Genomic DNA, 27,564 nt, shown 5'->3' with positions numbered 1-27,564 from the left:
CCTGTGATTCTGAAAGGGGCCGTTTTAGGGTGATGCTTGAGGGACTCACTCCAAGGTTGTCACTGTTCAAAAAGTAGTCCAAGCTACAGAGGCTAGAAACCAGCTGCTGAAGGAAGTAGCCTTGGGGAGAGGCTGGGAGGGTGCTGTGTATATTCAAGGTGGCACAGACTCGTGGAATGGTCAGTAAGGCCACCAGCAGTGCCACAGGGTCACCATGGCACCCCTTCCTCCCACCCCACTCCAGGGACATTCTCAGCCTGTGTCACCTCCTCCTCCATGGGAAGCTCCACACTGAGGAGAGGGATGCTCTACTCCGGTCATCCTAAATCCAGCTGTTGGAAGTTGTTGAGGGCCCAGAGAGATGATGCAGACCCAGGGCCCCCTCAGCAGCTCCCAGAGCCCAGCCTGCTGGTCTCTGTTTGCCCAGAGGCCCAGCCATCCCCAGCAGAGCGTCTTCTTGCTATTGGTGCAGTCTCTCTAAGGAAAACACCAAAAACAAACCCATTGCCTTTGACTCCAACTCTTGGCAACCTCAGGTGTTACAGAGTACAACCCAGCACTGCAGGGTTTCTGGACTGTAATCTTTACAGAAGCAGAGCACCAAGCCTGACTGTCTTCTTTCTTCCACAGCACTGCTGGGTGGGTTTGAACTGCTAACCTTTCAGTTAGTAGTCAAGCGCAAACCATTTGCACCATCCAGGGAACTCATTCTCTCTAAGGAGGAAAGTTTAATCTCCAGACCAAGACACAGACACTGGCTTCATCTCCAAAACAACATTTATTCCCAAAATTGAGGCAACAAGTACAAAATTCCCCATCCCACCAGACAATTCTTCAGCCTCCACAATAAGAAGCCTCTTTGAGCTATAAGTGCCTTCTGTAGAATGCCCATGTAGAGTACCCAGTTGGCTTTCCATTCATAGCTCAATGTGCTCTGTCTGCGGTGGCTTCCCTGCTGCCTTCTTGGCCAGGACCTCAGTCCAGAAAGCCACCTCCTTGTCTTTCAGCTTCTGGGCTGCCTTAGAAGTGGTGCCAATCTCCAGGTACCCTTCCTTCTGGTCATATGCTGGCCAATGGGGCAGCCCCTTTCCATTGGGGTCCCTAGGAACAGAATCAAATAGAAATTCTCAAAGCTACAGTGTGGTCTGAAGCAACCTTCTGAGACATGCAGGGATCCATTGGCTTCACCTCTGCCAAGAGGCTCACTTGCCTCCAAGACAGGGAGCTCACCACCTCTGGAGCAGGAAGCTTGTCCACTTTTAGAGAGCTCTCATTGTTAGAGCACTATGGTCATAGAGTCAAGAGCTTTACCACTTAAACTTCCCAATAGGTATACCCTGCTCCCCCTTTCCCAACCCTCCTCCTCTCTGCCACCAGTCTCACCCATTCCGAGCAAAGTTGGCCCACAGTTTCATCACCATCTTGCTGAGTTTGACCTCCTCTTCTGTGCCATTCCCTGTGGGGAAGAAAAAAAAAACTTTGATACTCAAAGTATGCTTCATGGACCACCAGCATCAGAATTACTTGGGAGCTCATTAGAAACGCAGAATCTTGGCCCTTATCCCAGATCTACTGATTCAAAATCTGCATTTTAACAAGATCCTGGGTGATTCGTGTGTACTTTCAGTTTGAGAATTTGTGATCCAGGACTCATTCTGTGAGCTATTGCATTTGTCTTTTTTGTGCCCACACCACCCTCCTTCTCCTTCAGAACCACGATGTCACACCACACAGCTTCTTTCACAGCAGCTCCAATTCCAAGACTGCTCTCCCTTGGATATTTTCTCAATTTCCTTCACCCACCCACATTTTGATAGTCTGAAAAAAACCGAGCTGAAATGATCCTACAGAGTTATGCCAGGAGATGCCCCGAGGCACTCGTGTGTCTCGACAACCATGAGGTGGGTCACAAGACATCTGCAACACCTAGTAGTTAGGTATCAGAGACATCGGTGAGGATTTTCTTTAAAATATTACATTATTAAATAGATCAAATTTTAAAAGACATGAGTTTTAGACAGAAGTTAAGATAGATGGTGGATATATAGGTAGATAGATAGCGAGCTAGCAAGCTAGATAGATGAGAAGACAGATAGTAGATAGATAGATGCTGGATGATTGATAGATAACGATGGATAGACAAGAAGACAGACACACACATAGACTTAACACCAAGTCTAACCTTATTGTCACTCTCTTTCTGTTATGCTGTTATGAGTGGGAGATGAAAGGGTGGCATTCTAGCCCTTTAGCAGAGGGCCTTGCTGGTGACCTACTACCTGTCGTATTGATGCCACAGGTCTGGATCCTGAGAGTGACCATGGCTGAGGGCACGTGGATGCACATCCCCCATCATGCATGTTAGAGCAGAAGAAAGGCTGGGAACTGCCCAATGTACTTCAACCCTAGTATGGTGAGTTCAGGAAACTAAGGCCAGCAAAGAAGGAGGAAATTGCTTAAGGCCACCAAACCGAGACTTGAGCCCAGGTCTCCTAACTACAAGCTCATAGCCAGTAAAGAGCCATCACCTTTTAAAAACGGGGCCCCAAAGACCGAGAAGAGCTCGTCCCCGTGATCTCCTATCACCGTCTTGGGTTTCATCTCTGGTGAGAAGCTTGGGCGATGCTGAAACTCGTACATGTAGGTGGGGCCTCCGGCATCTGAGAAAACATGGATTCATGCTCCGTTCATGTTAGCGGATACATACCTGGATGATATCAAGGTCTCCAGGGGGCCCTGAGCATTCAGGGAATTTGTTGCATACCTGGGAACTTAGTACACAATACCAGCAATTTTAATAGCAGGTGCCCTTTGTGAGTTCCAACTGTGTGTCTGGCACTGTGTGACCCTGCAGGAAGCCCCTGGTTACCAGCACAGTTAAGAAATGGAGTTTCAGGAAATCTCATTGACTCAGTCTGATACTGATCAAACATGCAATCAAGATGCATTGATAATTACTGATAATTGCATTGCAACAGTAAGAAACAAAGAAGAATGATTGGTATTTGGAAAATATGGCCTTGATGATAAAAGTGACACTGGAGATTGCACAATAACATGTTGCAAGACTAATGACTTATTACATCCCGGTGGCGTAGTGGTTAAGAGCTATGGCTGCTAACCGAAAGGTTGGCAGTTTGAATCCACCAGGTGCCCTTCAGAAACTCTATGGGGCCATTCTACTCTGTCCTGTAGGGTCGCTATGAGTCAGAATCTATTCCACAGCAACAGGTTTGGTTTGGTTTAGGTTTAATGACTTATTGGGTCAGTCAAAAAGAGGAAGGCTCTCATCACACTGGCTGCAATAATGGGCTCAAACACAGCAATGATTATGAGAATGGCACAGGGCTGGGCAGCGTTTCGTTCTGTTTTACATATGGTTGTTTGAGTCAGAACTGACTTGACAGCATCTAACAACAACAACAACATTGATTCACTGCATAGCTGGTTGAGGCAGGGCAGGGGTTTGGGCCTAGTATTTGTTGAATGAATGAATGTTGAAATTTCTACATCAATCCATTCAAGATGGCTATCATTATAGGGCACTAGGTCAATTCACATAAACCCCTTTGCCTACTGATGCATTCACATGCACAAAATCTATATACATCAAGTGCAGGCTGTTATATTTTATCAGTAACAGACTCATTTTCATTCCTTTGGAGAATATCTACAGCCCGATAGGTGCCTTCTATTTTCCTTAGCCTTGAGCATTTCCACTGTTTTTCTCACCCATTCTTAGAAGAGTGAAGCAAATCCATGTTGTGTGAAAGTGAGGATATTGAAATACAAGTATAAGCAGATTGGGAACCATCTGTCTCTCATCTCTCAGGAAACTACAACCTCAACATTTCATATTTCTGTCCCCTCCCTTATCTTTATTCCTTTTTGTCCCAGGGAGTGTTAAGGTGGTGGTGGGAAAAAGAAGGGGCAATGGAAGGGCAAACTTGCCTCTCTCCTCTTCTCCAGGCCCTCCTCTCTCATGGCTAAAGCTCTCCTGTCCAAGTTCCCAAAAAGATGTCAGTTTTCCTTCTAACTGGTTCATCAGAGCCACCAATCACTCAGGGCTTACTCATGGGCCACCCATCTAGAGGAACTCATTGCTTCTCTTTGGTCACAATGCCCATGGAGAAGGGATTTTAACAGGGGGAGGGCCAGGTTCCAAGTCAGGTTATTATTATAGAGGACTAGGTCAATTTACATAAATTCCTTTGCCCTCTGATGAATTCACATACACAAAAATCTATATACATCCACAGTGTCATCACTGGAGGGTGCAGGGAGCTCTACACTGGGTGACACCGTCAGAGAGGATGACACCAAAATGACCATCTACAAAGTTTTTGTGCAGTGTTTCAGCAGAAACATTATTTTTTAGTGAAAATATCCCTGTAGTTAGTTATAACAACAAAAATATTTTTCATAAGCCCAGCATACATGTATCAATATACCTACAAGGTTAAAACTCTATGCTAATTTACTTTTTTTTTTAAATAATTTTTATTGAGCTTTAAGTGAATGTTTACAAATCAAGTCAGTCTGTCACGTATAAGCTTATATACACCTTACTCCATACTCTCACTTACTCTCCCCCTAATGAGTCAGCCCTTCCAGTCGTTCCTTTCGTGACAATTTTGCCAGTTTCTAACCCTCTCTACCTTCCTATCTCCCCTCCAGACAAGAGAGGCCAACACAGTCTCAAGTGTCCACCTGATACGAGTAGCTCACTCTTCATCAGCATCTCTCTCCAACCCATTGTCCAGTCCCTTCCACGTCTGATGAGTTGTCTTCGGGAATGGTTCCTGACCAACAGAAGGTTTGGGGACCATGACCACCGGGATTCCTCTAGTCTCAGTCAGACCATTAAGTCTGGTCTTTTTATGAGAATTTGGGGTCTGCATCCCACTGATCTCCTGCTCCCTCAGGGGATCTCTGTTGTGCTCCCTGTCAGGGCAGTCATCGGTTGTGGCCGGGCACCATCTAGTTCTTCTGGTTTCAGGATGATGTGAGTCTCTGGTTCCTGTGGCCCTTTCTGTCTCTTGGGCTCATAGTTATCGTGTGACCTTGGTGTTCTTCATTCTCCTTTGATCCGGGTGGTTTGAGACCAATTGATGCATCTTAGATGGCCGCTTGTTAGCATTTAAGACCCCAGATGCCACGTTTTAAAGTGGGATGCAGAATGTTTTCATAATAGAATTATTTTGTCAATTGACTTAGAAGTCCCCTTAAGCCATAGTCCCCAATCCCCCGCCCTTGCTCCACTGACCTTTGAAGCATTCAGTTTATCCCAGGAACTTCTTTGCTTTTGGTCCAGTCCAGTTGAGCTGACCTTCCGTGTATTGAGTATTGTCCTTCCCTTCACCTAAAGTAGTTCTTATCTACTAACTGATCAGTAAATAACCCTGGTATAAATCCCACTTGGTCGTGGTGGATTATTTTTTTGATATGTTGTTGAATTCTATTGGCTAGAATTTTGTTGAAGATTTTTGCATCTATGTTCATGAGGGATATAGGTCTGTAATTTTCTTTTTTTGTGATGTCTTTACCTGGTTTTGGTATCAGGGATATGGTGGCTTCATAGAATGAGTTAGGCAGTATTCTGTCATTTCTATGCTTTGAAATACCTTTAGTAGTACTGGCGTTAACTCTTCTCTGAAAGTTTGGTAGAACTCTGCAGTAAAGCCGTCGGGCCAGGGTTTTTTTTGTTGGGAGTTTTTTGATTACCTTTTCAATCTCTTTTTTTGTTACGGGTCTATTTAGTTGTTCTACTTCTGATTGTGTTAGTTTAGGTAGGTAGTGTTTTTCTAGGAATTCATTCATTTCTTCTAGGTTTGCAAATTTGTTAAGAGTACAATTTTTCGTAATAATCTGATACGATTCTTTTAATTTCAGTTGGGTCTGTTGTGATGTGGCCCATCTCGTTTCTAATTTGGGTTATTTGTTTCCTTTCCTGTATTTCTTTAGTCAGTCTGGCCAATGGATTATCAATTTTGTTAATATTTTCAAAGAACCAGCTTTTGGCTTTGTTAATTCTTTCAATTGTTTTTCCATTCTCTAAATCATTTAGTTCAGCTCTAATTTTTATTATTTGTTTTCTTCTGGTGCCTGATGGATTCTTTTGTTGCTCGCTTTCTATTTGTTCAAGTTGTAGGGACAGTTCTCTGATTTTGGCTCTTTCTTCTTTTTGTATGTGTGCATTTATCAATATAAATTGGCCTCTGAGCACTGCTTTTGCTGTGTTCCAGAGGTTTTGATAGGAAGTGTTTTCATTCTCGTTGCATTCTATGAATTTCTTTATTCCCTCCTTAATGTCTTCTAGAACCCAGTCTTTTTTGAGCAGGGTATTGTTCAGTTTCCAAGTATTTGATTTCTTTTCCCTAATTTTTCTGTTATTGATTTCTACTTTTATGGCCTTGTGGTCTGAGAAGATGCTTTGTAATATTTCGATGTTTTGGATTCTGCAAAAGTTTGTTTTATGACCTAATATGTGGTCTATTCTAGAGAATGTTCCATGTACACTAGAAAAAAAGTACACTTTGCAGCAGTTGGGTGGAGTGTTCTGTGTAAGTCAATGAGGTCAAGTTGGTTGATTCTAGCAATTAGGTCTTCCATGTCTCTATCGAGCTTCTTACTGGATGTCCTGTCCTTCTCTGAAAGTGGTGTGTTGAAGTCTCCTACTATAATTGTGGAGGTGTCTATCTCACTTTTCAGTTCTGTTAAAATTTGTTTTATGTATCTTGCAGCCCTGTCATTGGGTGCATAAATATTTAATATGGTTATATCTTCCTGGTCAATTGTCCCTTTAATCATTATGTAGTGTCCTTCTTTATCCTTTGTGGTGGATTTAACTTTAAAGTCTATTTTGTGAGAAATTAATATTGCTACTCCTGCTCTTTTTTGCTTATTGTTTGCTTGATATATTTTTTTCCATCCTTTGAGCTTTAGCTTGTTTTTGTCTCTAAGTTTAAGGTGTGTCTCTGGTAGGCAGCAAATAGACGGATCGTGTTTCTTTATCCAGTCTGAGACTCTCTGTCTCTTTATTGGTGCGTTTAGTCCATCTACATTCAGCATAATTATAGATAAGCATGTGTTTAGTGCTGTCATTTTGATGCCTTTTTATGTGTGTTGTTGACAATTTCATTTTTCCACTTCTTTTTTGTGCTGAGACGTTTTTCTTTGTAAGTTGTGTGTGCCTCATTTTCATAGTATTTAACTTTATGCTTGCTGAGTCGTTATGTTTTTCTTGGTTTTTATTTTGAGTTATGGAGTTGTTATACCTGTTTGTGGTTACCTTAATTATTTACCCCTATTTTTCTAAGTAAAAACCTAACTTGTATTGTCCTATATCACCTTGTATCCCTCTCCATATGGCAGTTCTATGCCACCTGTATTTATTCCCTCTTTTTGATTATTGCGATCTTTTACATATTGACTTCCATGATTCCCTGTTTTGAGCATTTTTTTTCTTTTTAAAATTAATCTTAATTTGTTTTTGTGATTTCCCTATTTGAGTTGATATCAGGATGTTCTGTTCTGTGGCCTTGTGTTGTGCTGGTATCTGATATTATTGGTTTTCTGACCAAACAATTTCCTTTAGTATTTCTTGTAGCTTTGGTTTGGTTTTGCAGATTCTCTAAGCTTCTGTTTATCTGTAAATGTTTTAATTTCACCTTCATATTTTAGAGAGAGTTTTGCTGGATATATGATCCTTGGCTGGCAGTTTTTCTCCTTCAGTGCTCTATATATGTCAACCCATTGCCTTCTTGACTGCATGGTTTCTGCTGAGTAGTCTGAACTTATTCTTATTGATTCTCCTTTGTAGGAGACCTTTCTTTTATCCCTGGCTGCTTTTAAAATTTTCTCTTTATCTTTGGTTTTGACAAGTTTGATGATAATATGTCTTGGTGATTTTCTTTTTGGATCAATCTTAAGTGGGGTTCGATGAGCATCTTGGATAGATATCCTTTCGTCTTTCACGATGTCAGGGAAGTTTTCTGCCAATAGATCTTCAACTATTCTCTCTGTGTTTTCTGATATTCCTCCCTGTCTGGGACTACAATCACATGCAAGTTATTCTTCTTGATAGAGTCCCACATGATTCTTAGGGTTTCTTCATTTTTTTTTTTTTTAATTCTTTCATCTGATTTTTTTTCAGCTATGTTGGTGTCAATTCCCTGGTCCTCCAGATTTCCCACTCTGCATTCCAATTGTTTGAGTCTGCTCCTCTGACTTCCTATTGCATTGTCTAATTCTGTAATTTTATTGTTAATCTTTTGGATTTCTGAATGCTGTCTCTCTATGGATTCTTGGAACTTATTAATTTTTCCACCATGTTCTTGAATAACCTTTTTTGAGTTCTTCAACTGCTTTATCAGTGTGTTCCTTGGCTTTTCCTGTAGATTGCCTTATTTCATTTCTGAGGTCATCCCTGATGTCTTGGAGCATTCTGTAAATTAGATTTTTATATTCTGTATCTGGCAATTCCAGGATTGTATCTTCATTTGGGAAAGATTTTGATTCTTTAGTTTGGGGAGTTGTAGAAGCAATCACGGTCTGCTTCTTTATGTGGTTTGATATCGATTGCTGTCTCCGAGCCATCTCTAAGATATTGTAGTGATTTATTCTATATTTGCTCACTGAGTCTTGTTTTGTTTTCTTTCAATATATGTAGATGGGCTACTAGATTGCGCTGTCTTGATTGTTGCAGTCCTTGAATCACTTTTGTCCTATTACCAGCTGGTTTGGGCTGTTACCAGATATATAAGCCTAAAAGTCCATTCACTATTCTTGAGTAGAATCTGATTTTGTGTCACCAAGTGTGCGGTGCAGACTGTCACCTATCCACCTAGAGAAGTAGTGGTGATAGTTGTGAGCACCAGATTCTAGTAGCAGCAGGGTTTCACACTCCGGGGGGGGGGCAGGATGCTGACAGGCTTCCCCCAAGTGTCAGTGAGGTAGGTGTGTCTCTATTCCTAAAGCACTTGGGTGGGTGGGTTCTGCAGGTGTACCTTAGGCCCCCAATGCAAGTACCTCTACAGATTGGTAGGTGTCACTCTCCTTAGACCCCTAAGGCCAGAGGCTAGGTGGTCTTGGGGGAGCTTCAGCCCTCAGTTTCCTGTTGTGGGTCAGTGAGGGCTCTGTTGAATATGCAGAGATATCAGACCTGGGAAACTTGTCTTTCCAGTAATCCGCTAAAACAATTACAGTCAGATCCCTATCAGGAATGCCTTTGCATTATAATAGCCACCTTGTTCCCTGTGGGGATGAAAGCCCAAGACTGACTTGGCTGGCGCTGGTTCTGTGTTTTTAGTCCAATTAGGGAAGGATTTTTGGTCCCCGGGTTTTTTGTATCTGCTTCTCTCAGGCCAGGAGAATGGGTTAGGAAAAGACCAAAAAAGAAAAAAAAAAGAAAGAAAGAAAAACCACAGGGCAGTTCACTCTCTGGCTCAGGAAATTCCAATGTTAATAAAGCCACCTGGGAAGGAGAGGGGAGGGTTCAGATAAATAGGAGAAGGTAGCATCCCAGAAATATAGACAAAGTTACTTATCTTGCTTGGGATGACTGTTTTATCTGAGATTCCCAAGGGGCGCGTCGACTGTGTGTGCTGGCTGGGTAGAGATTGCCCCAGAGGGTCAGGCCGCGTCCCGTGCTTGCGCTGTCTCAGAAGCCGTGGTTAGTTCCTCTGCTCCCAGTCCAAAGCCCAGCGCCAAGGTTCCCCGGCTAGGACACCTCACTCCCGGCTCTAAAACCAGTCGCTGCCTCCCGATGACTTCTCCTGTGAGCTGCGTTGCTGCGCTGCCTGCGTGCACTGGCTGGGCTTCCCCCGAGGTCAGTTCAGCGGGCTAGGGCTGCGCCCCGTGTTTGCACCGTCTCAGGATGCCGTGCTCCGTCCAAAGCCTGGCTCCAGGGTCTCCTGAGTGGGACGCTGGCTCCAGGCTCCGAAAACAGTCGCTGCTTCCCCGTGGTTGTTCGTTCTCAGTCTCTGTCACTCAGGTCAACTCTTTAGATCTGTGTTTGATGGCCAGGGTTCGTAGATTGTCATGTATGTGATCGATTCACTTGTTTTTCTGAGTCTTTGTTGCAAGAGGGATCTGAGGTAGCTTCTACCTAGTCAGCAGTCTCGGCCCCCACCCGCTGATTTACTTTTTGATCTTTGTAATGCCCTCGGGTCAGAGCTGTCATTACTACCCAATTACAATGACATTTTGAATCACATGGTTTTGTCTGCATGAGCTACAATTCCGTGCTATTGTATTTGTTGCTTCTGGTGTTTTTATGCTCACTGATGTCTTAGCTACAATATTATGGTAATTAGTATTTGCAAACCTATATCAATAACTTTTTTGAGAATGAAGTAGTAATTAAAAGAAGGAGAAAAATCAAAAAAGCCTTCCACTCAGTTACTAATAATGTTGTAACTAATAATATTACAATTCAATGTAGAAAGATTTCACAATTTTGTTGTTAATATTCATATAATGTAAAAAAATATTAAATTTAAGCAATTTATAACAACATCACATGTTAGCCTGCAATTAAAATTGGTCATAATCATTACTAAGGATTCTGTATGGTCTGGTATGGAAGGAGGTCCATGGAGGGGGGTGATACTGTGAGTTACCTTGCTGGGTGTCACCAACCCTAGTGACACTATTATACACCCGGAAGACCTTTGGCATGCACAGTGATTTGCCAGAGGGCTTTGTTTGGCCACTAGAGACTGTGTCCACACGTGCCACAGGTCAAAAGTGCCAGGAAATTAAAAACCCATTGGGAACAGCCTTCAACCAATGACTAGTGGGAGGTGGTGGTAAGTACCAAAGCTCCCTTGCTGCTCAGGTGGGATGACGACCCTGAGACATGCCCTCTCCTTGTTTCCCAGAGTTCCCAGCTCCAGTTGTCCAGAGTGGATACCTGCTTAACAATGCATCATTGATTGGCTCCCTTCTTTCTCCTGGGTGACTTCCTCACATTCCTATCAGAGTTTCCTGGGATCATCTCCCAAATAAACTACTTGTGCTCAGATCCCTTTCTCAGAGTTGGCTTCTGGCAAAAACCAAAACCGGACAGCACCCCACTCCAGGTCAAATGGAATTAGCCTTTGAAGCTGCCTTCTTGGCAGTTTCAGCATATGCGTCTGTGCTGGGGGTCAGGGACTGGGAAGGACAGACAAAGGATCTGGAGGGGGTTGGCATCCCCTTCCTTGTCCAACCTCTGGGACTCACCCCTGTGACGACGTGCCATATTCACAGACGGGACACCAAATACTGCATCTCCAAGCATGTCCAGGAACAGGTCTTTCTTTTTGACAGGGTCATCTGTCCCACCTAAGTACTTCTCGGTGATCACTGGAGTCAGTTCCTCAGGGATGGCCTAAATGGATTAAAAGTGAAAAGTGACCACCAGCTGCCTGCCCCCAGGTGAGCAGGTATGGTTTCTCCACCCAGTGAGGAAAGCTTGCATTAATAGCGCACCAACTGAGCCCTTTGCAGCTCTCCCCCAGGGTGGCAAGGTGGGAAAGGCAGGAAAATGGGGGTAGAGCCCTCAGGTCCTAGTCTTTGTTCTGCCATTTAATTGCTATATGGTTTTGGGCAAATCCCTACCCCTTTTTGGGTCTCAGACAATTCCCATGATTCACTGGGCTCTTACAACAAGGGGGTAGGACTTCCATAAGAGCGATGCAGCTGTCTTCTGGTCCAGTTTACCTTCAGAGAGTGGGTAGTCCATAATCTGTTAAAAAAAATGATTATGCACCTGTGACTCATCGAGAATTAACAGAAAGAACCAACCAAGGAAACCAACACAGACTGAAGGGCCTCTTACTTTGCCATGCTTTGATCAGCATGGGCTTTGTTGAATTGGACAAAATCAATGAATCAAATGTACTTACATTCAGAAAGTCAAGAGGAAGAAAGAGGATTAAAAAATGTTTTGCAGAAGCTGCCCCAATTCTTTGCAGCCTACTGTGACATTTATCAGGCTGGAATCCCCCCAATGCTCAGTGAGTCAGAAGGGAAGGCTGAAGCCAGGTAGTGTTGAAGTAGAGGGCTGTGGAGCAGATGACACAGGCCTGCCTCAGATGGCTGAGGAAGCCCCGACTCCTGCCATTAGGGCTTTGGTCCTTTGGGATAACCTCTGAAATCTTTCTAAAGGGAAAATCCTTCTTCACTTTTAGAAGGCAATTTTAACTCACAAGAAAGCATGTTTCTCTGAATCTTTCCAATTAGGTTACTAAGAGCATGTGCAGAGACTTTCAGAGAAAATATGAAAGCACCAAGCCCAAGCTGGGAGACTCTGGAGCCCAGGCTTAGCTCTTCTTAACTCCCAAGCTCCTTCCCCATTCCAGGCCTTGGTTTTCCCACATGAACCATTATTATCTCTACAGGTCCTCCCAGCATTGACATTTCAGGGTTCTTTGATTGGAAACAGTGTTTGGAGAGATGGGTTCCCATGGGCAGCAACACTCATTAGGCCTTCCCAGAGAAAGTTTCTATGGAAATGTCAACTCATGCCACAGGGGACTACTGCCCTCAACTCAAAGAGGGGCTTGGAGAATGAAGAACACATCCTACTAAAGAAGAGAGGGGTTGTGGGGGGACAGTCTAAGAGGCCTCCACATTCTTACTGTTGGAATAACCCAGCCAAACTCTTGCTTGTTGATTCCGATGATGTAAGGGACGGTATTGAATTTCTTTTCAGCCATAATCTCTTCAGGTGTCTTCGGCAACAGTACTCCATCAACCACGGTGGGCAGGAAGGGATAGCTCTGGAAGAGAGCAGAGTAGTGAGGCCAGAGCTGGGTGGTGTAGGTGGTGGTGGGGGAAAAGGGGTGACCAACATCAGCAGCAGCATTTGGCTCAAATATCACCTTCTCATTGAGCCTTCCCCTCTTCCTTCTACTTAAAATTCAAACCACTGACACACCCATTGGCAAGCTCTACTCCAATTTCCTGCTTTATTTTTCTCCATAACACTAACTTCCATCAAACACACCACACACTTTGTTTATTGTAATCCCCCCAACTGAAATGTTAACTTCTAAAAGAGCAGGGAGTTTTGTCTTTTTTTTGGTCTGTTTTGCTGTTATAGCCCCATTGTTTAAATCAGGTTCTGGCACATAGTAAGTGCTTATTAAATAATCACTGAGAGACTGAATGAATTCTAGTGAATCCTCACAGCGTCACTCCCCAGGGAGGGAGTAGAGAGGACAGGATTGTAAGATGGTACAGAGGCAATGTTACCAGAGGCTGGTAACCTGTTGAAAGGTGGCAGATGAAGAAGGAGATGGGGAGGATGTGGCTGAAGTTTCCAGCCTGTGTGGCCGGGAGGAGAGTGCACCCAGGACTGAGACCCTTGGCTCCCTCCCTGAGGCACTGTAAAGAGTGCAGCTTGCACAGCGAACCAACCCTGGCCTCTCGGGAGAGGATTTGGGGTCCTCAATGAAGGTTCCTGAGGAAACTCCTTATCCAGGTAACATCTCTGACACCCCATGGAGGAAGATTCTAGCCCAGCCTCCACCCAAAGGGGCATTTTGGGGAGCAGGAAATGTAAACAAGATAAGGTTAGACTGGGTCCATATGGCAAAGAACTGATGACTGGGAGCACTGGACTGGGAGTCTGGGAAATGGGCTCCAGTCCTGCCTCTGGCCCTCCTGGCTGTGTTACCCAGGCCAGTCACTGCCCCTCTCTGGGCCTTGGTAATATAAACACAAGGAGTTACTGTGATTCCACAAAAAGGAGGATTCTTTCATCCACATTTCACTGGAGCTTAAAGTGCAAGGCTTGAAAGTTGTAATTAAAAAAATGAAGGCCCTTACCTCTCTGGGGTCTCCAAGTAAATCAAGACTGAAGAATTTCTGTGAAGACAATGGCAGAGGCTATGAATGAGAAGCCTTCCTGGGAAAGAAGCTGATCGTTTGTTAGCTGTGCCCTGGAGGTAACGGGCTGTCCTTCCAGGTGCCACCCTGGCTGGGCCGAGAGGAAGTGGGCCGGACCCTGGCTCCCCTGGTGTAGGACAAGGGGAGGGGACGGCAGGAATAAGGCAAGGACAAGCCCTGAGGACCCTAAGCCAGTGTCCTGGAGCTCTGGAGGGGGACATCTCTTGCTTGTGCCTGCCCTGCCCTCCATCTTTTGCCTTGTCCTGGAAACAGCACCCCAATTCTCCTCTCGAGAGCTTTCCTCTTCCCCACTGTCACCCCATTGGTTCAGGCGTGTACACAAGACCTGGGGTGTTGTGGCTCCCTGACCACAGTGATTAGTTCAGGAATGATACTTGCTCGTGTCAGCTCAACAGTTTACCCCCAAACTTCTGCTGGAATTAGTGGGAAAGAGACATCTCTTTCCACTGGGGTTTCGAAGCTGATAAGATGTAAGTCTAGAGTGCCATTGTTGTCTTTAATCCCCCAGGGGACAAAGCCACCTGAGAGTGAAGCCAACATTGAGCGTAGGAAGCTGAGAGATAGAGACAGATTTAAAAAAAAAAACAAACCAAATCCACTGCCATTGAGTCGATTCCAACTTACAGCAACCTGACAGGACAGAGGAGAGCTGCCCCATAGGGTTTCCAAGGAGCAGCTGGTGGATTTGAACTGCCAACCTTTGTGGTTAGCAGCTGAGCTCTTAACCACTGCACCACCAGAGACAGATAGATTCCCAAGAATATCATATGATCACCTGGATCCAGCTGTGTCTGAAGCTACCTACTCCTGGACTTTCAAGTTACCTGAAGATTCTGTTACAATGTGTTCCTTTTTTTTTTTTTGCTCAAGACACTTTGAGATGAGTTTTCTCATCTTGCTTTAGAAAATCCTGATTGACACAAGCTCACTAAAAGGCATCCTCCCTATGGCTCTCTTTGGTGTATGATCACCAAAATTGTACTGACTGTTATATCACACTGCAATTGACAGGCCTGCCTAGTATGCAGAAAGTGGCCATTAAAGGTCCCTCCATTCTGAGTTGTAGCTCCAGCAGCCAGGTGTGTGTGTGTGTGTTGGTGACAGTGAATAATCATGAAAGGCACTTTCACATGATCTCAGAAAATCCCAGGAGGAGATTTTAGGGTTCTTAGGTTCTCTGGGTTTTCCCAGTCTCACCAACTCTCCCCTTAGAAGCTGAGTCCTCTTGTGCCTCATGGACAATTGCTAAAATATTTGCCTCTTTCCAGGCATCAGTAAATACCCGTGGGTTAATTCTTTGAACACTTTGGTCACCTTATTTGGGCCTAAGATACCAGGATCCAAGCCCAAAGACCACACTGTGCTCAACCCATGGGGTCATAGGCAGAGCCCAGTGCTTTATGCCTGCCTCTGGGAAACCAGGAATATTCTCAGGAGGCCAGGGTCCAGATGGAAATTCCAAGGGCTCAGGCTACTACTGAGCTCACATCCACACCCTTCCCCCACAAAGGGAATAGTTTGGCTATACATCCTGTATTCTCTGAGGTGTCAGCCCTGCTGTACCTTTCTGAGATGACAAATGCCATAGCCATCCATCAATCCTCAAATGTCACCTACTCTATGAATCATCCCTGCTGGTTAAAATGAATGCTTCCCTGCTCTGTACTCCCACCACATTAGCCCACCAAGTATGTGGGTGTGTTTTTCCTTGGATACCCATATTCATGTCTGCATCACCTCCTCCAACACCCCCATATGGTTAGCATAGACAAATGGATGGATGGGTGGACTGATGGATGGATATATGGAAGGGGTTGGTCAATACATGCAGTATGGATGAATCGGATAGATAACTGGATAGATGGATGGTAACTGGCAGAGAGATGAATCTTTGGTTTTTAGAGTGTAAGATATATGGTGGCTGGATGATGAATGGATGCCAGATGGGTTGATAATAGATGCATATAAGGTTATTGATGGATTAGTGGATTGACTGATACTAGATGGATGAAAAGATATTGATTGTTGGATGAATTGGTAGTTGAATAGATGGATAAGAAGATAATAAATGGATGGATGGATGGATGGATGGATGGATGGATGGATGGATGGATGGATGGATGGATGGATGGATGACTATCCTAGAATCATAATTGAGTCAGGGTCTCAGGAAATCTAGAAAATTGAGCTACTATTGAGTTATAATTTAGGTAGTTTCTAAATTAACCAAGATAAATTTTGACAACCTTTGTTCCTAATACCCTCTTCCCCAAAATTCAGGATGGTGGTTACCTCTGGGAGTGAAGGAGAATGGAACTAGATGGTATACTCAGGGATTTTCAGCTAAATCTGCAATGTTTAATTTCTTAAAAATATGTCTGAAAGCAAGAACGGCAAAATATTAAGCTTTGATAGAACTTGGGGATTATCACAGAATTTTTCCTTATTATTATCTTTACTTGTCTAACATTCGAAATATTTCACAATAAAAAAAAGAAAGGAGAAATTGCTTATTGGTATCTAGAGGCTAATACTGCTCCTGAAAGAAAAGAAATTGTCCAGGTCATTTTTTCAGGTAAAGGGGGCAGCTGAAATGATAAAGCTTGGGGCCAAGTCTGCAGAGTGGAACTTATGTGGCCACAAGAATGAATGCACCTACCATCTTCTGTGATGTTTCTGTGAGTTCATCCTCTGTTTTCTGGCGCAGGCAGTGAACCATGACAGCAGAGGTGGTGGTTTTACACCCAGCCAAGATAGCAACTTTCTGTAGAGATTACAGGTTACAGCAGAATTCAAGAGTGATGTCCCCTCCCGCAATCAATAGAGTGTTCTACCCCCACCCTATTTCTGAAGGCAGCAGAGGCTAGTAGAAAACAGACCAGCAGGAGTGGGTCCTGGGTCACAGTCTTGCCTCTGCTGTTAATATGAATTGTGATTTGAGCCAATTACCCATCCTCTCTCTCTGTTACCTTAACCAGAACCACTTGTCATCAAGCCAATTACAACTCACAGCAATTCCATGTGTTTCAGAGTAGAACTGTGCTCCACATGGTTTTCAATGGCTATGATCTTTTGGAAGTAGATCTCCAGGTCTTTCTTCTGAGTGCTTAACTGCTTTCACCACCCAGAGACTCCTCTGTCTCCTTATCTGTTACGTTATCTCTGTTAAAATAGGCATAATGGTCTCAAAGCTGAACGTCTAAAGACAGGCAGTGTGGAGTGGTAGTTAAGGGCATCGACTCTCAGTAACATTGTCTGAATTCAATCTCAGTTCCTCTACTTACTAGCCATTTGACCTTGGGCAAGTCACTCAGCTTCTCTGTTTCTCCAATCCTGTTGCTATTTTTGTTTTGTGCCTTCAAGCTGATTCTGACTCACAGGACCTTACATGACAGAGTAGAACTACCCCACAGTGTTTCCTAGGCTGTAATCTTTATGGGATGAGATTGCCAGGGCTTCCTCGACGAAGTGGTTGGTGGGTTCAAAGTGCTGACCTTTCAATTAGCAGTCAACCACTTAACCATTGTGCCACAAGGCTCCTCAGCTTTTCCACCCACAGATGAGGATAGTGACTGGCAAATCATATAAGACAAGTCAATACCCGAAAGGGCTTAGAAGATCACCAACACACATTAAAACACGTGCAGAATTGCAGGAGGTCCAGTTAAGATGACTCACACGAAGGCACTTCAGAAAGTACAGAATATCATTTAACTCTGAGGCCTAAAGGGAAATCATCTGGCATTCATCCCAACGCATAGCGCCTCAAAGTTAAACAAGACAATACATAAATGAATGGATGTGACCATGTAACAATAAAACAGTATTTATGGACACTGAAATTTCAATTTCATACACGTTTCACAGGTTGTGAAATATTGTTCTTCTTTTGATATTGTTTCAATTATTAAAAAATATAACTATCATTCTTAGTTCATGGGTCATTAAAAAAAAAAAAAAAAAAAAAACCAATAGGCAAGGTTCTAAGACAAGTCTCTGCGGGGCCCAGATTAATGCCTGGAAAGGTATTGACAAAAGCCCAAAACCTCTTTCCCTCTTTACAAAAAAAGAAAAGTTAAAAGAAGACCCTGCTGAAGGAGTGGCTCACTTCAGTGTGTCTTAGAATTGGGCTGGTCTGTCCTGCATACTTTTGCCCCCACCTTTTCTGAGAATGGGATCCTTCTGAGCCACAGGGCTCCCCTAGTGGCTCCTGAAAGCTACATTCGTATAACCTGCCCACCCTCCTAACGACATTGGATGAGACCAAAGGTAGGCATCCAAGCAAAGCTGGGACAGAGAGCTTCTTTCCTAAATTATCTGAAATTGGGGCGTAGCATTTCTAACATGAAAATGCTAAATGCTCTCAAGCAGAGGAGAAAGCCTGACTACTTTCTAGAATCAAAAGGAAATTCTTAAACTCAGGAGCAGGTCATGTCAACTGGAAGCAAAACAGGACCAGAGGAGAAGAAGCAGGTGGATAGAAGGTAGACTCCATGATGGTGGGGCCATGGTGAGTGTGCACAGGCTCCCCAGAGCCTGGTATAGTGCCTGGTACATAGTCAGCACTCAGTATGGATTTTCTGAATAAGTTAAAAGGTACAGGGAGACTTAGAGGACAGACAGAGAGTGACAACCAAGATAGCTGCATCTCCAAGCTCAGGGATGCCAACGGTTGCCAACAACTACCAAAGCAGCAGGAGACAAGGATCTTCCTTTAGCGCTGATACGGAGCACCTAGCCCTTCCAATACCTTGAATTTGGACTCCCGGTCTCCAAAACTGTGAGACAATAAATTTCTGCTGTTTAACATCACCTTCTTGTGGCATTTTTTGTTACAATAGCACTAGCAAACTAAAACCTTGGGCAAGGTATCCTGCTTAGCCATTCTCACTTCCATAATTCTTTGAGGATGTCAGTTGGATCTTTGACAAGAAAGACCCCTGAGATTCCAGGAGACCAGAGCAAAGGGTGCAGGCAGCTGTCCAAAGAGAGACCTACCTCAGCTGCAGACCTGCTTTCATTCTTGAACAGAACAGCAGAGACGACCACGCCACTCTCAGAAATGGCCCGGTGGAACAGGTTCTTGGCCAGAGGAGATAAAACCTGTAAGGGGAGTGGACAGGAGGTGAGTTTATGCTCACAGGGAGAGGATCAATGGTACATTTGTTCTTCTAGGGCTACTTCCGTCTGTAGCTTTGACTTGGCCCACTGCTCTGGAGGCAACTGAGGGAGGTTCAGGAACACGTAAGAGGACTCAGTGGACATAATAGCTCTTCACCTGCCCTGGGCTGTTCCCCAGACTGACCCAGGGGCCTGACTTTCCCAAGAGAAGCTCAGCAGGGTAGCCCAGGAGCACAGGGTGAGGCCGGAATAGGAACTGTGTGGCACACCCTGATTATCAACAACCAAAAGTACTCTGAAGGACAGCTTGACAACTCTCAGTAAAACTGTAAATACACATTTCTGAGTTAGCATTTCCATTACTCAGAATTTATCTTAAGTTAAACAATTATGGAGGCACACAAAGGTATATAAGGATGTTTGTGCTGCAGTGTATAACAGTAAAACATAGGCAATAACCCAACTGTCCAATCTCATGACATTGTTTAAATAAATTAATTTGCATTATTACATGAAAGATTATGTAAACATAAAAATAATATTATGGAAGAATACTTAATGCTGTTGTTGTTGTGTGCTGTCAAGTCGATTCTGACTCATAGCGACCCTATGGGACAGAACAGAACTGCCCCATAGGGTTTCCAAGGCTGTTATCTTTTATGAAAACAGACCGCCACATCTTTCTTCCACGGAGCAGCTGGCAGTTTGGAACTGCTGAACTTCTGGTTAGCAGTCAAGTGCTTAGCCACTGTGTCACCAGGGCTCTTTAAAATACTGTTATGGAAGAATATTTAATGCTAAGGAAATATTTATGTTATATTGATATATTGAGGAAGACTTTTCAATAGACAGCAGTACCAGTTACCATCAAGTCAATTCTGACTCATAGAGACCCCCTGTGTGTCAGAGAACTGTCCTCCATAGGGTTCTCAATGGCTGATTTTTTCAGAAGTAGATCACCAGACCTTTCTTCTGAGGCACATCTGGGTGGACTTGCTTGAGCTGCCAACCTTTCAGCTAACAGTCAAGCACGTTACCTGTTTCTGCACCCCAGGGACTCCTTCAAATGGATAGATGGATAGTGGGTGGATGGGTGGATGGATGGATGGATGGATGGATGGATGGATGGATGGATGGATGGATGGATGGGTGGGTGGGTGGGTGGACGGATGGGTGGGTGGACGGGTGGATGGGTGGGTGGACGGGTGGACGGATGGACAGCCAGATAGGTAGATACATAGATAGAATGAATCTAAGAGAAAATACTAGATAAATACAGGCCAAAATGTTAATGGTGAGTATCCTTGGGTAGTGCAATTGTGGATGACTTTCTTCTTTATTGGTCTTATCTATACTTTTCCTTTTTTTCCACTTTGACAATTATATAAAGATTTCCCTCTCAGTATTCAACCATGAAAGCAATATAGGTTTTAAAAATATGGAGATAGCACTGACCTTCTGCTCAACTGTGTGGCCCTGGAGGGTTTCTCACAGCTCCAGCACCTTCTGATCTGGTTTTCCACCTCAGCTTCCCTCTGTGTCTCCCCAGCCCCGTTCTCACACCAGCCAGACACTTTGTGTCCCCAGATTTTGTCTATGTTCCACAACTCTTGGCCCATTCCACCCCGTCGCCTCTTCACATCCCTTGTCCCTCTTGCCCACCTCCCCCAGCACACTTTCATCCCTCACTGCAGAGAGAGCTGTCCTCCCTCTCTGGCATGGAGAAGCCATCAGACCAGCTCAGAGGAGGCTCCACCCTTTCTAGTGCTCTGCTTCCCCTTGATGTGTATGCAGATCTGGCTTCAAGCCAAACAGTGACACTCTGCATTGCTTTTATCCTTGCCTCCTCTTATGCATAGTTTATACCCGCCCCTACTTCCCAAGAAAAGTGAGGCAAGTCCTAGGATTACAATGGTTAGGAAAGAGAAAGAGAGAGCTCAACCAGGCTAGACAAGGAGAATGTCACGGCTGCAGGCTGCATCTGGAGATTTACTCCTATGGTTCCAGGGTGCAAAGCTGAGCTTTGAGCTCCCTGGGCGCTGAGGAGAGTTCTGTCATTAGCTCTTCACCCTCTGATGTTTGGCAGCGAGCACAGTCAGCCCTGAATCCAGGCCTGGTAATAAAAGATGCCCATTTATGGCTGAGGAAAGCAAGGGACTCACGAGCATCATGGATGGGTGTCAGGCCTGGTGCTGGGTTCACTTACAAGAACAGAGACACTTTCACCTCCTGCAGACTCTCCAAAGATGGTCACTGAGCCCGGGTTCCCTCCAAAATTGGCAATGTTCTCCTGGACCCAGTGCAGTGCAGCTACCTGGTCCAAGTGGCCCCAGTTCCCTGGGCTGTGCTCGTCTCCGGTGCTGTGAGTGAGAGAAGAGGGTGGGGGTGGGGACAGAGATGTCACAGCAAGGGCTCTCAGAACTGTAGATGGGGCGGGGGGCTCCAGCTGGGCCTTCCAGAATAAGACTCGGCTTTCACATTGCTGACACAGGGGTCTTCACACACCTTCCCCTCCTATAACATTGCTCTGTTTAGGACTCTACATTCATTCATTTGATAAATATTTATGTGTAAACACTTAACTGCTGTCCTGCATGTTAACTGTCATGACAGAGGAATGTGCAAAGTACTGAGATGAGTATTTCAGAGGAGGTAACATTTGGGCTGGGCCTTGTAGGATGAATAGGAATTTGTTAGGTAAAGTAGGCATTTCAGGCAGAGGGAACAGAATATGTGAAAGCTCAGGAGTAAGTGGAACAGTGTGACCAGAGAATGAGAAGGCAGGGGTGGGGTGGGGAGGGAGGCAATTATGAAGGGACTTGAATGCTTTACTATGGAACTTAGCAAAGGATTCCTTAGGGACTGACCTGATCAAAGCTAGGTCCTGCCACCCTTACTTTGAGGGCCCATTTTTTTTTATGCAGTAGGGAGAGAGAGTCTGGTATCTTACCTGAAGAATCCCCAGATTCCCAGGCGATACTGAATGGTCACCACCACTACATCTTCATGGGCAGACAGGGCTAGCCCATGGTAGGTTGATGCCCCGCCCAACACCAGACCACCTCCATGGATCCACACCATCACCTGGGTAGGAGGAAGCAGCCATGTTGGTTATAGGAAGCATACTGGGAGGGACCTCAAGAGGTTGTTTGGTTTGGCTACCTATCTCTTGGTCACAACCCAAGGAGGCTGTTGTCTGAAGTCCACAGTCCCTGGCAAGGTTGGAGCCAGAGGTCACTCTCCTCTGGCCACCACTCTGCTCAGTGTACTCTGGCTGCCCCCAGTGTCCTCCCCAGCACATCGAGTGCTATTTGCACCTCAAGGCTCCTCATGTTGTCAGTGGCAACAGCACAGGCCAAGGGTGTCATGGTTCTACCAACATTCTCATGGTTCTCATACCTGGACCCCACACCCAGCTCAGCAAACACTGCACGGTGCGGCCTTTGTGTTTCAGTTTTGCCTTACTTAGCTCTTCTGCAGGGAATTGAACTTCTCCCCGAAAGCAAATGATTATCTCAAGATGAGCACATGTCCCCAACAGGGTCTCTTCCTAACATGCCTTCCCTCTGCCTCCTCTGAATCCCCAAACCCCAGCCAGCCTCCAAAACCCAATTAAAGTCCAGCTCTTCCAAGCCGAGACCCTCCCATGTGCCAGGGACGGTGCAAACAATTGAGAATGAGAATGGACACAACCATCCATACCTTATGGTTCTTGAATTTAAAGAACTCACATAGAGGGTAGAAGTAGGAGTGGCTAAAATAATAATATTTTCAATAAAAGGAAGAGACACTCATAACATGTACAATGTGCCAGGTACAGTTCTAAGCACTGTAAATCATTTCATGCTCATTAAACCCATCCATGAGGTAGGTGCTAATATTATTCCATTTAACAGATAGGAAAACTGAGGCACTTAACTTGTTCAAGGTCACACAGCTAGTAAGTCATAGAAGCAGGATTTGAACCCAGGCAGTCTGGCTCCAGAGTTCAGATGCTGAGCCCCCCAGCAGACTGTAGCCAATGACCATGGTGCAGTAAGCCCACTGTTTGGGTAGGAGTAAGACCTTCCTTTCAACTCTTACTAATGTTTAATGAGTACTTGCTTTGTGTGCTTAGCCAGACACTGAGAAAAAGGCTCTATATGCATCATGTAATATTCATATGTGATTATTCCTATTCGGAAGGAACTGAGGCTCAGAGAAGTAATTGCCCAAGTATCTCAGGTAGTAAGACACAGTACTAGGATTTGAACCCAGATCCTGTGGCTCCAGAACCTGTGTCCATAACAGAGTCCCTGTTTCTCCCACACCTCTGGTCACTGCCCCACTCTGGGGGTGGGGACTGAATTTACAGCCATCTCTGAGTGAAGGCTAAGCCCTAGAGCTGGTCAGCAATAATTTGCTCAAGAAATATATGTCTGCCTAGCCCAGATGGTAAGGTTCTTGAAGGCGGAAGCTGGGTGATAATGGATTTATGTTCTTTCTTCCGCCTAACCCCCAAACCGAAGTATTTATACGGGGGCCAACTAACCAGTTGCTGTTGAGTCCAGTCCAACTCGTGGTGACCCCATATGTGTCAGAGTAGAACTGTGCTCCATAGGGTTTTCAGTGGCTGATTTTTCTGAAGTAGATTGCCAGGCCTTTCTTCCAAGGTGTCTATAAGGGGACCTGAACCTCCAACCCTTCAGTTAGCAGCCAAGCATATTAAACGTTTGCACTAAAGGAAGCCCTGGGACCCCTGAAATAAGAGTCTTCACCCCTGATGCCCCCACCACAAGCTGCCTTCACCCCCTCCTTGTCTCTGCCAGAAAACACTAGACAGCTGGAGCTCACAAGCCATGATCAATGGTTCACACTGCTCACCGGCAGCCTGTTTTTCCTCCTCAAGTCAGCGGGGGTGTAAATATTTAAGTACAGACAGTCTTCGGAAAACTTGAGGGGAATGTTCTCCTTTCCGTTGGCAAAGAGTTCTGAGAGCAATTGTCCTGATGGTGGATCTTGGGAGCACCTGGAGACGGAGGGCAGAAAGAACTGCTGAGGTTCAACCAGGTCTAAGTGAGCTGTCTCCAGGGGTCGGGCCAGGATATGGACTGGAAGGTTTAAGCCTGTCTGTGGAGTTGTAATTACCAGACTGCAGATCATTGGAATAGGCAAGTGACTACTTGAGGGTACGAGGGGCGCTGAGAGGGCGGGGGGTGGGGAAGCTGGGACTCACTAGGGTATCCCATTCAGAATGTCCTTTCTTGAAACTTACCCTGAAGAAATGTTCATGGCTCTACACAAAGGTTTAGCTACAGGGTGTTCATCATAGTGTTATTTATGTTATCAAAAACAATTTAATATCCCCAAATAGGAGACTGGATAAATAAATTATGGTTTAAGCACCCAATGTGATGCAGCTATCAAATGTTGAACTATGATATTTAATGGCATAGGACAATGTTCAGGATATACTTTTAGGTGAACAAAACCAGCAGCCAAACTATCTGTAGAGTATGTATAGTTACACAACAGAAGCAAACAAAAAGAATGAAAAACATATTCAGAAATATTCACTTCTCTCTGGGTGGTAGAATTGCATATGATTTTAATATTCTTATTTTTACTTCTCTTTTTTTTTTTCTTAATTTTTCTGTAACAAAGAAGTATTACATGTTTAATCAGGAAATAAAAACTGTGAGTATTATTTTTAAAAAATGAAAAGAAAAAAGAAAGAAAGGAGCAAAAGGCCAGGCTTTGGAAGCCCTCAGAAATGTCTTGCTGGGGAGAATAAGGTCTGAATGGGTGGAGGCAGGTGGCCCAGGGCCCCAAGGCGAGGCACGAGGCAAGCCAGGAAAGCTTTGATCTTTTGCCCAGCTTGGCCAGGGGAACCGGGACCCATGGACCATTCTGTGCTCCTGAAGAGTCAGCTGGACACACGTGGGAGATGGTAACTCGCCTAGTCATCACACTCCCTCACCTCCTCACCTGCCTACTCCCCAACCGCACCAGGGTCCAAGGCAGGAGAATAAGATTATTACTTCTGATCTCCTCACCCGGTCAACTGTTTATTTTTCCCCAAGCATTGATCGTACTCTAATATATTACATAACCCTATGGGGCAATTCTACTCTGTCATAGGCACCTGGGTGGGGCAAACAGTTTGCAATCAGCTGGTAACTCAATGGCGGTTCAGACCCCCCCAGCCACTCCATGGAAGGAAGGCCTGGTGAACCGTTTCCTGAAAAAATACAGCCAAGGAAATTCTACAGAAAAGTTCTACTCTGTAACACAGGGGTTGCCATGAGTTGGAATGGACTCCATGGCAATGGGTTTGGTTTGGGGTTTCTAAACTTATTACACAATTTATTTATTAATATGCATTTTTTTCTGTCTCCCCCACTAGAATATAAGCTCCATTAACAGATAAACTGTTTTGTTCACTTAATGAATCCCAGAACAAACTAGAAGCCAGCCAGACGATTGCCTTGATTCTTTTCTGTGTCCCTTGGAAGCCATCATCCCCACCGAAAGATGCCGAAGCCGCGCCCCAGCGACTTACATTGGAGGGTAAGAGGTGGCATTCTTCACGAGGCTCCAGGACTCTGCAGGCTGTGGAGGAGCGAATCTCAGGGATCCAAGAGGGGGCTTGGCAAAGGGGATTCCCAGGAAAACAGCCACGGGCTGTGCAAATCCTTCTAAGCTGACAAACTTCCCCAGGACTTTGCCATGGACGGTGTCCACCACAGGTGGCGAGGATGGGTGCCCTGCTGGACATCGGGAGGACATGAAGACACATCAGAGATCAAAAAGAGCAACTCAAAAATGCTTTAGAAATACTTTATGGTGCTTTGATTGGCCTTTACCCCACCCTGTCCCTGGCTAAGTACCATCTGAAAGACCAGCAGCTGTGTTCCAAGTGTGGGACCCTGGTGCCTGGTTCCAGAGGAACAAAGCAGATCTGATTCAGAAATCATTGTAGTTGACTCTTCTGACCTCTCTAGGGCCTACCCGAGTGTGATGTTTGCTGTGGGTTTTTCATAAACACCTTTTATCATGTTCAGCCATTTCCCTTCTATTCCTACTTGACTGAGAAATCCATAGAGACAGAGTAGACTGGTGGTTGCCGGGGAGTGGGAAAGAAGACAGTGGGGAGCAACAGCTCACTGGTAAGGGGCGTTAGTTTGGAGTGATGGGAATGTGTGGGAACCAGATAGAGGCGGTGGCAGCACAGCACTGTGAATGCACTGAATGCCGCGGGATTGTTACTTTAAGATGGTTAATGTTATGTTATGTGAATTTCACCTCAATAGATTATTAAAAATAAACATAAATAAATGCACAAAGGAGGCTGCTAGGATTGACTATGACATTTGGTTTCCTCTCTTAGAAGTCTCTGGAAGCATTTCACCCAGTAGATGCTGAGCTGTATGCTAGATGAGAAGATGAGCAAGAGGTGGCCCTGATTCTCAGCAGTTGTGAACCTTGCGGGAAAGTGAGGCCCGGATATACCTGACCCTAATGTGGGAAGAACGTGGGCAATGTCCTGGGAGAGGTACCAGTGAGGTGCTACAGGACTTAGAAGTGATGCCTTCTGGTTGTTGACATTGTGGAGGAGATGGCACTGGAGCTGGGACTGGCAGGAGGGCAGGATTTGAACCAGGGGAGATAGAAGAGGGGCTGTAAAGCTTTAAAGCAGAGAGAATATTCTGAGGCTCTGAGATGGCAAAGTGCAAGGTCTGCCCAGGGAAGGACAAGTGGCCTACTTGGGCCAGGTGGAATCTAAGAGGGGTTGGTCACCCTGGAATGGGAGAGGTGCATGCCAGGGAGGACCTCCAATGCCAGTCTAAGGGTTTGGGCTTCAGTCAGTGGAATAATGAGCAGCACAGGACAGTTCTGGAATAAGGAGAGTGGCCCAGTAGCTGGAAGAAGATTCTTCTGGTGGCTCTGAGCAGGTGTACCCAGCGGGGAGAGAGGCTGGGGGTCAGATTCTTGTCTGTTCCAGCTCCATCCTTGTAGAACAGACAAGTCTTCCCTCTTGAGCTAGTACTCACCTCCCTGCAGCTTCCACCATCAGTCCTGGTTCTACCTGCTCTGAGACTGCACTGAACTAACCTACCTGTCTTTCACGTGGCAGGTGGCCTTTTAGATGCTTAACCTTGCCTCTCCCTCAAGTCTTCTCTTTGCCAGCCCCGGTAGCCTCCATGTGTTTAAGCATTCCTCATAGGAAGTTATTTCTAGCCTCCTGTCCTCCCACTTGCTTCCCTTTGGGTACAGACATAATGTCAACATCTCCTCAAAGAACGGGGCCAGAACAGAAAAGAATAATGCAGATATGGCCTTGTAGAAGAATATCTAATGATATGGGACACTCTTAAAGCGAATGTAGGTTACAAAGCAGTATCCATGTCTAACGCTATTAATCGTCAGTCCCATACTGTGGACATTTAGATTGTTTTCTTTTGCTGTTGTTGCTAATTGTTATAAACAACACTGAGATGGACTTCTTTGGATGTACAGATATCAAAATCCCAATGGGTGATGTCATAACAGGTAACTTTTTTT

General features: G+C 45.0%; 1 protein-coding gene across 1 annotated transcript; it reads right to left on the bottom strand.

Moving 5' to 3' along the window:
* Positions 1–548: 548 nt before the first annotated feature.
* On the bottom strand, positions 549–25,954 carry LOC111752344 (liver carboxylesterase 1-like). The gene is made up of 14 exons (XM_064274020.1): positions 25,562–25,954; positions 23,884–24,028; positions 21,971–22,104; positions 21,227–21,380; positions 18,911–19,002; positions 17,987–18,006; positions 16,559–16,659; positions 13,819–13,857; positions 12,627–12,767; positions 11,651–11,731; positions 11,227–11,374; positions 2,529–2,660; positions 1,384–1,456; positions 549–1,101 (listed from the first exon to the last, which is right to left on the bottom strand). The coding sequence occupies exons 1-14, from the start codon at positions 25,786–25,788 to the stop codon at positions 918–920; spliced, it is 1,671 nt and encodes a 556-aa protein (XP_064130090.1). The 5' UTR covers positions 25,789–25,954; the 3' UTR covers positions 549–917.
* Positions 25,955–27,564: the final 1,610 nt, after the last annotated feature.

This window comes from Loxodonta africana, chromosome 21 (assembly GCF_030014295.1).
Source record: "Loxodonta africana isolate mLoxAfr1 chromosome 21, mLoxAfr1.hap2, whole genome shotgun sequence".
NCBI classification, from domain to species: Eukaryota; Metazoa; Chordata; class Mammalia; order Proboscidea; family Elephantidae; genus Loxodonta; species Loxodonta africana.
This window is presented reverse-complemented; position numbering and strand designations above follow the sequence as displayed.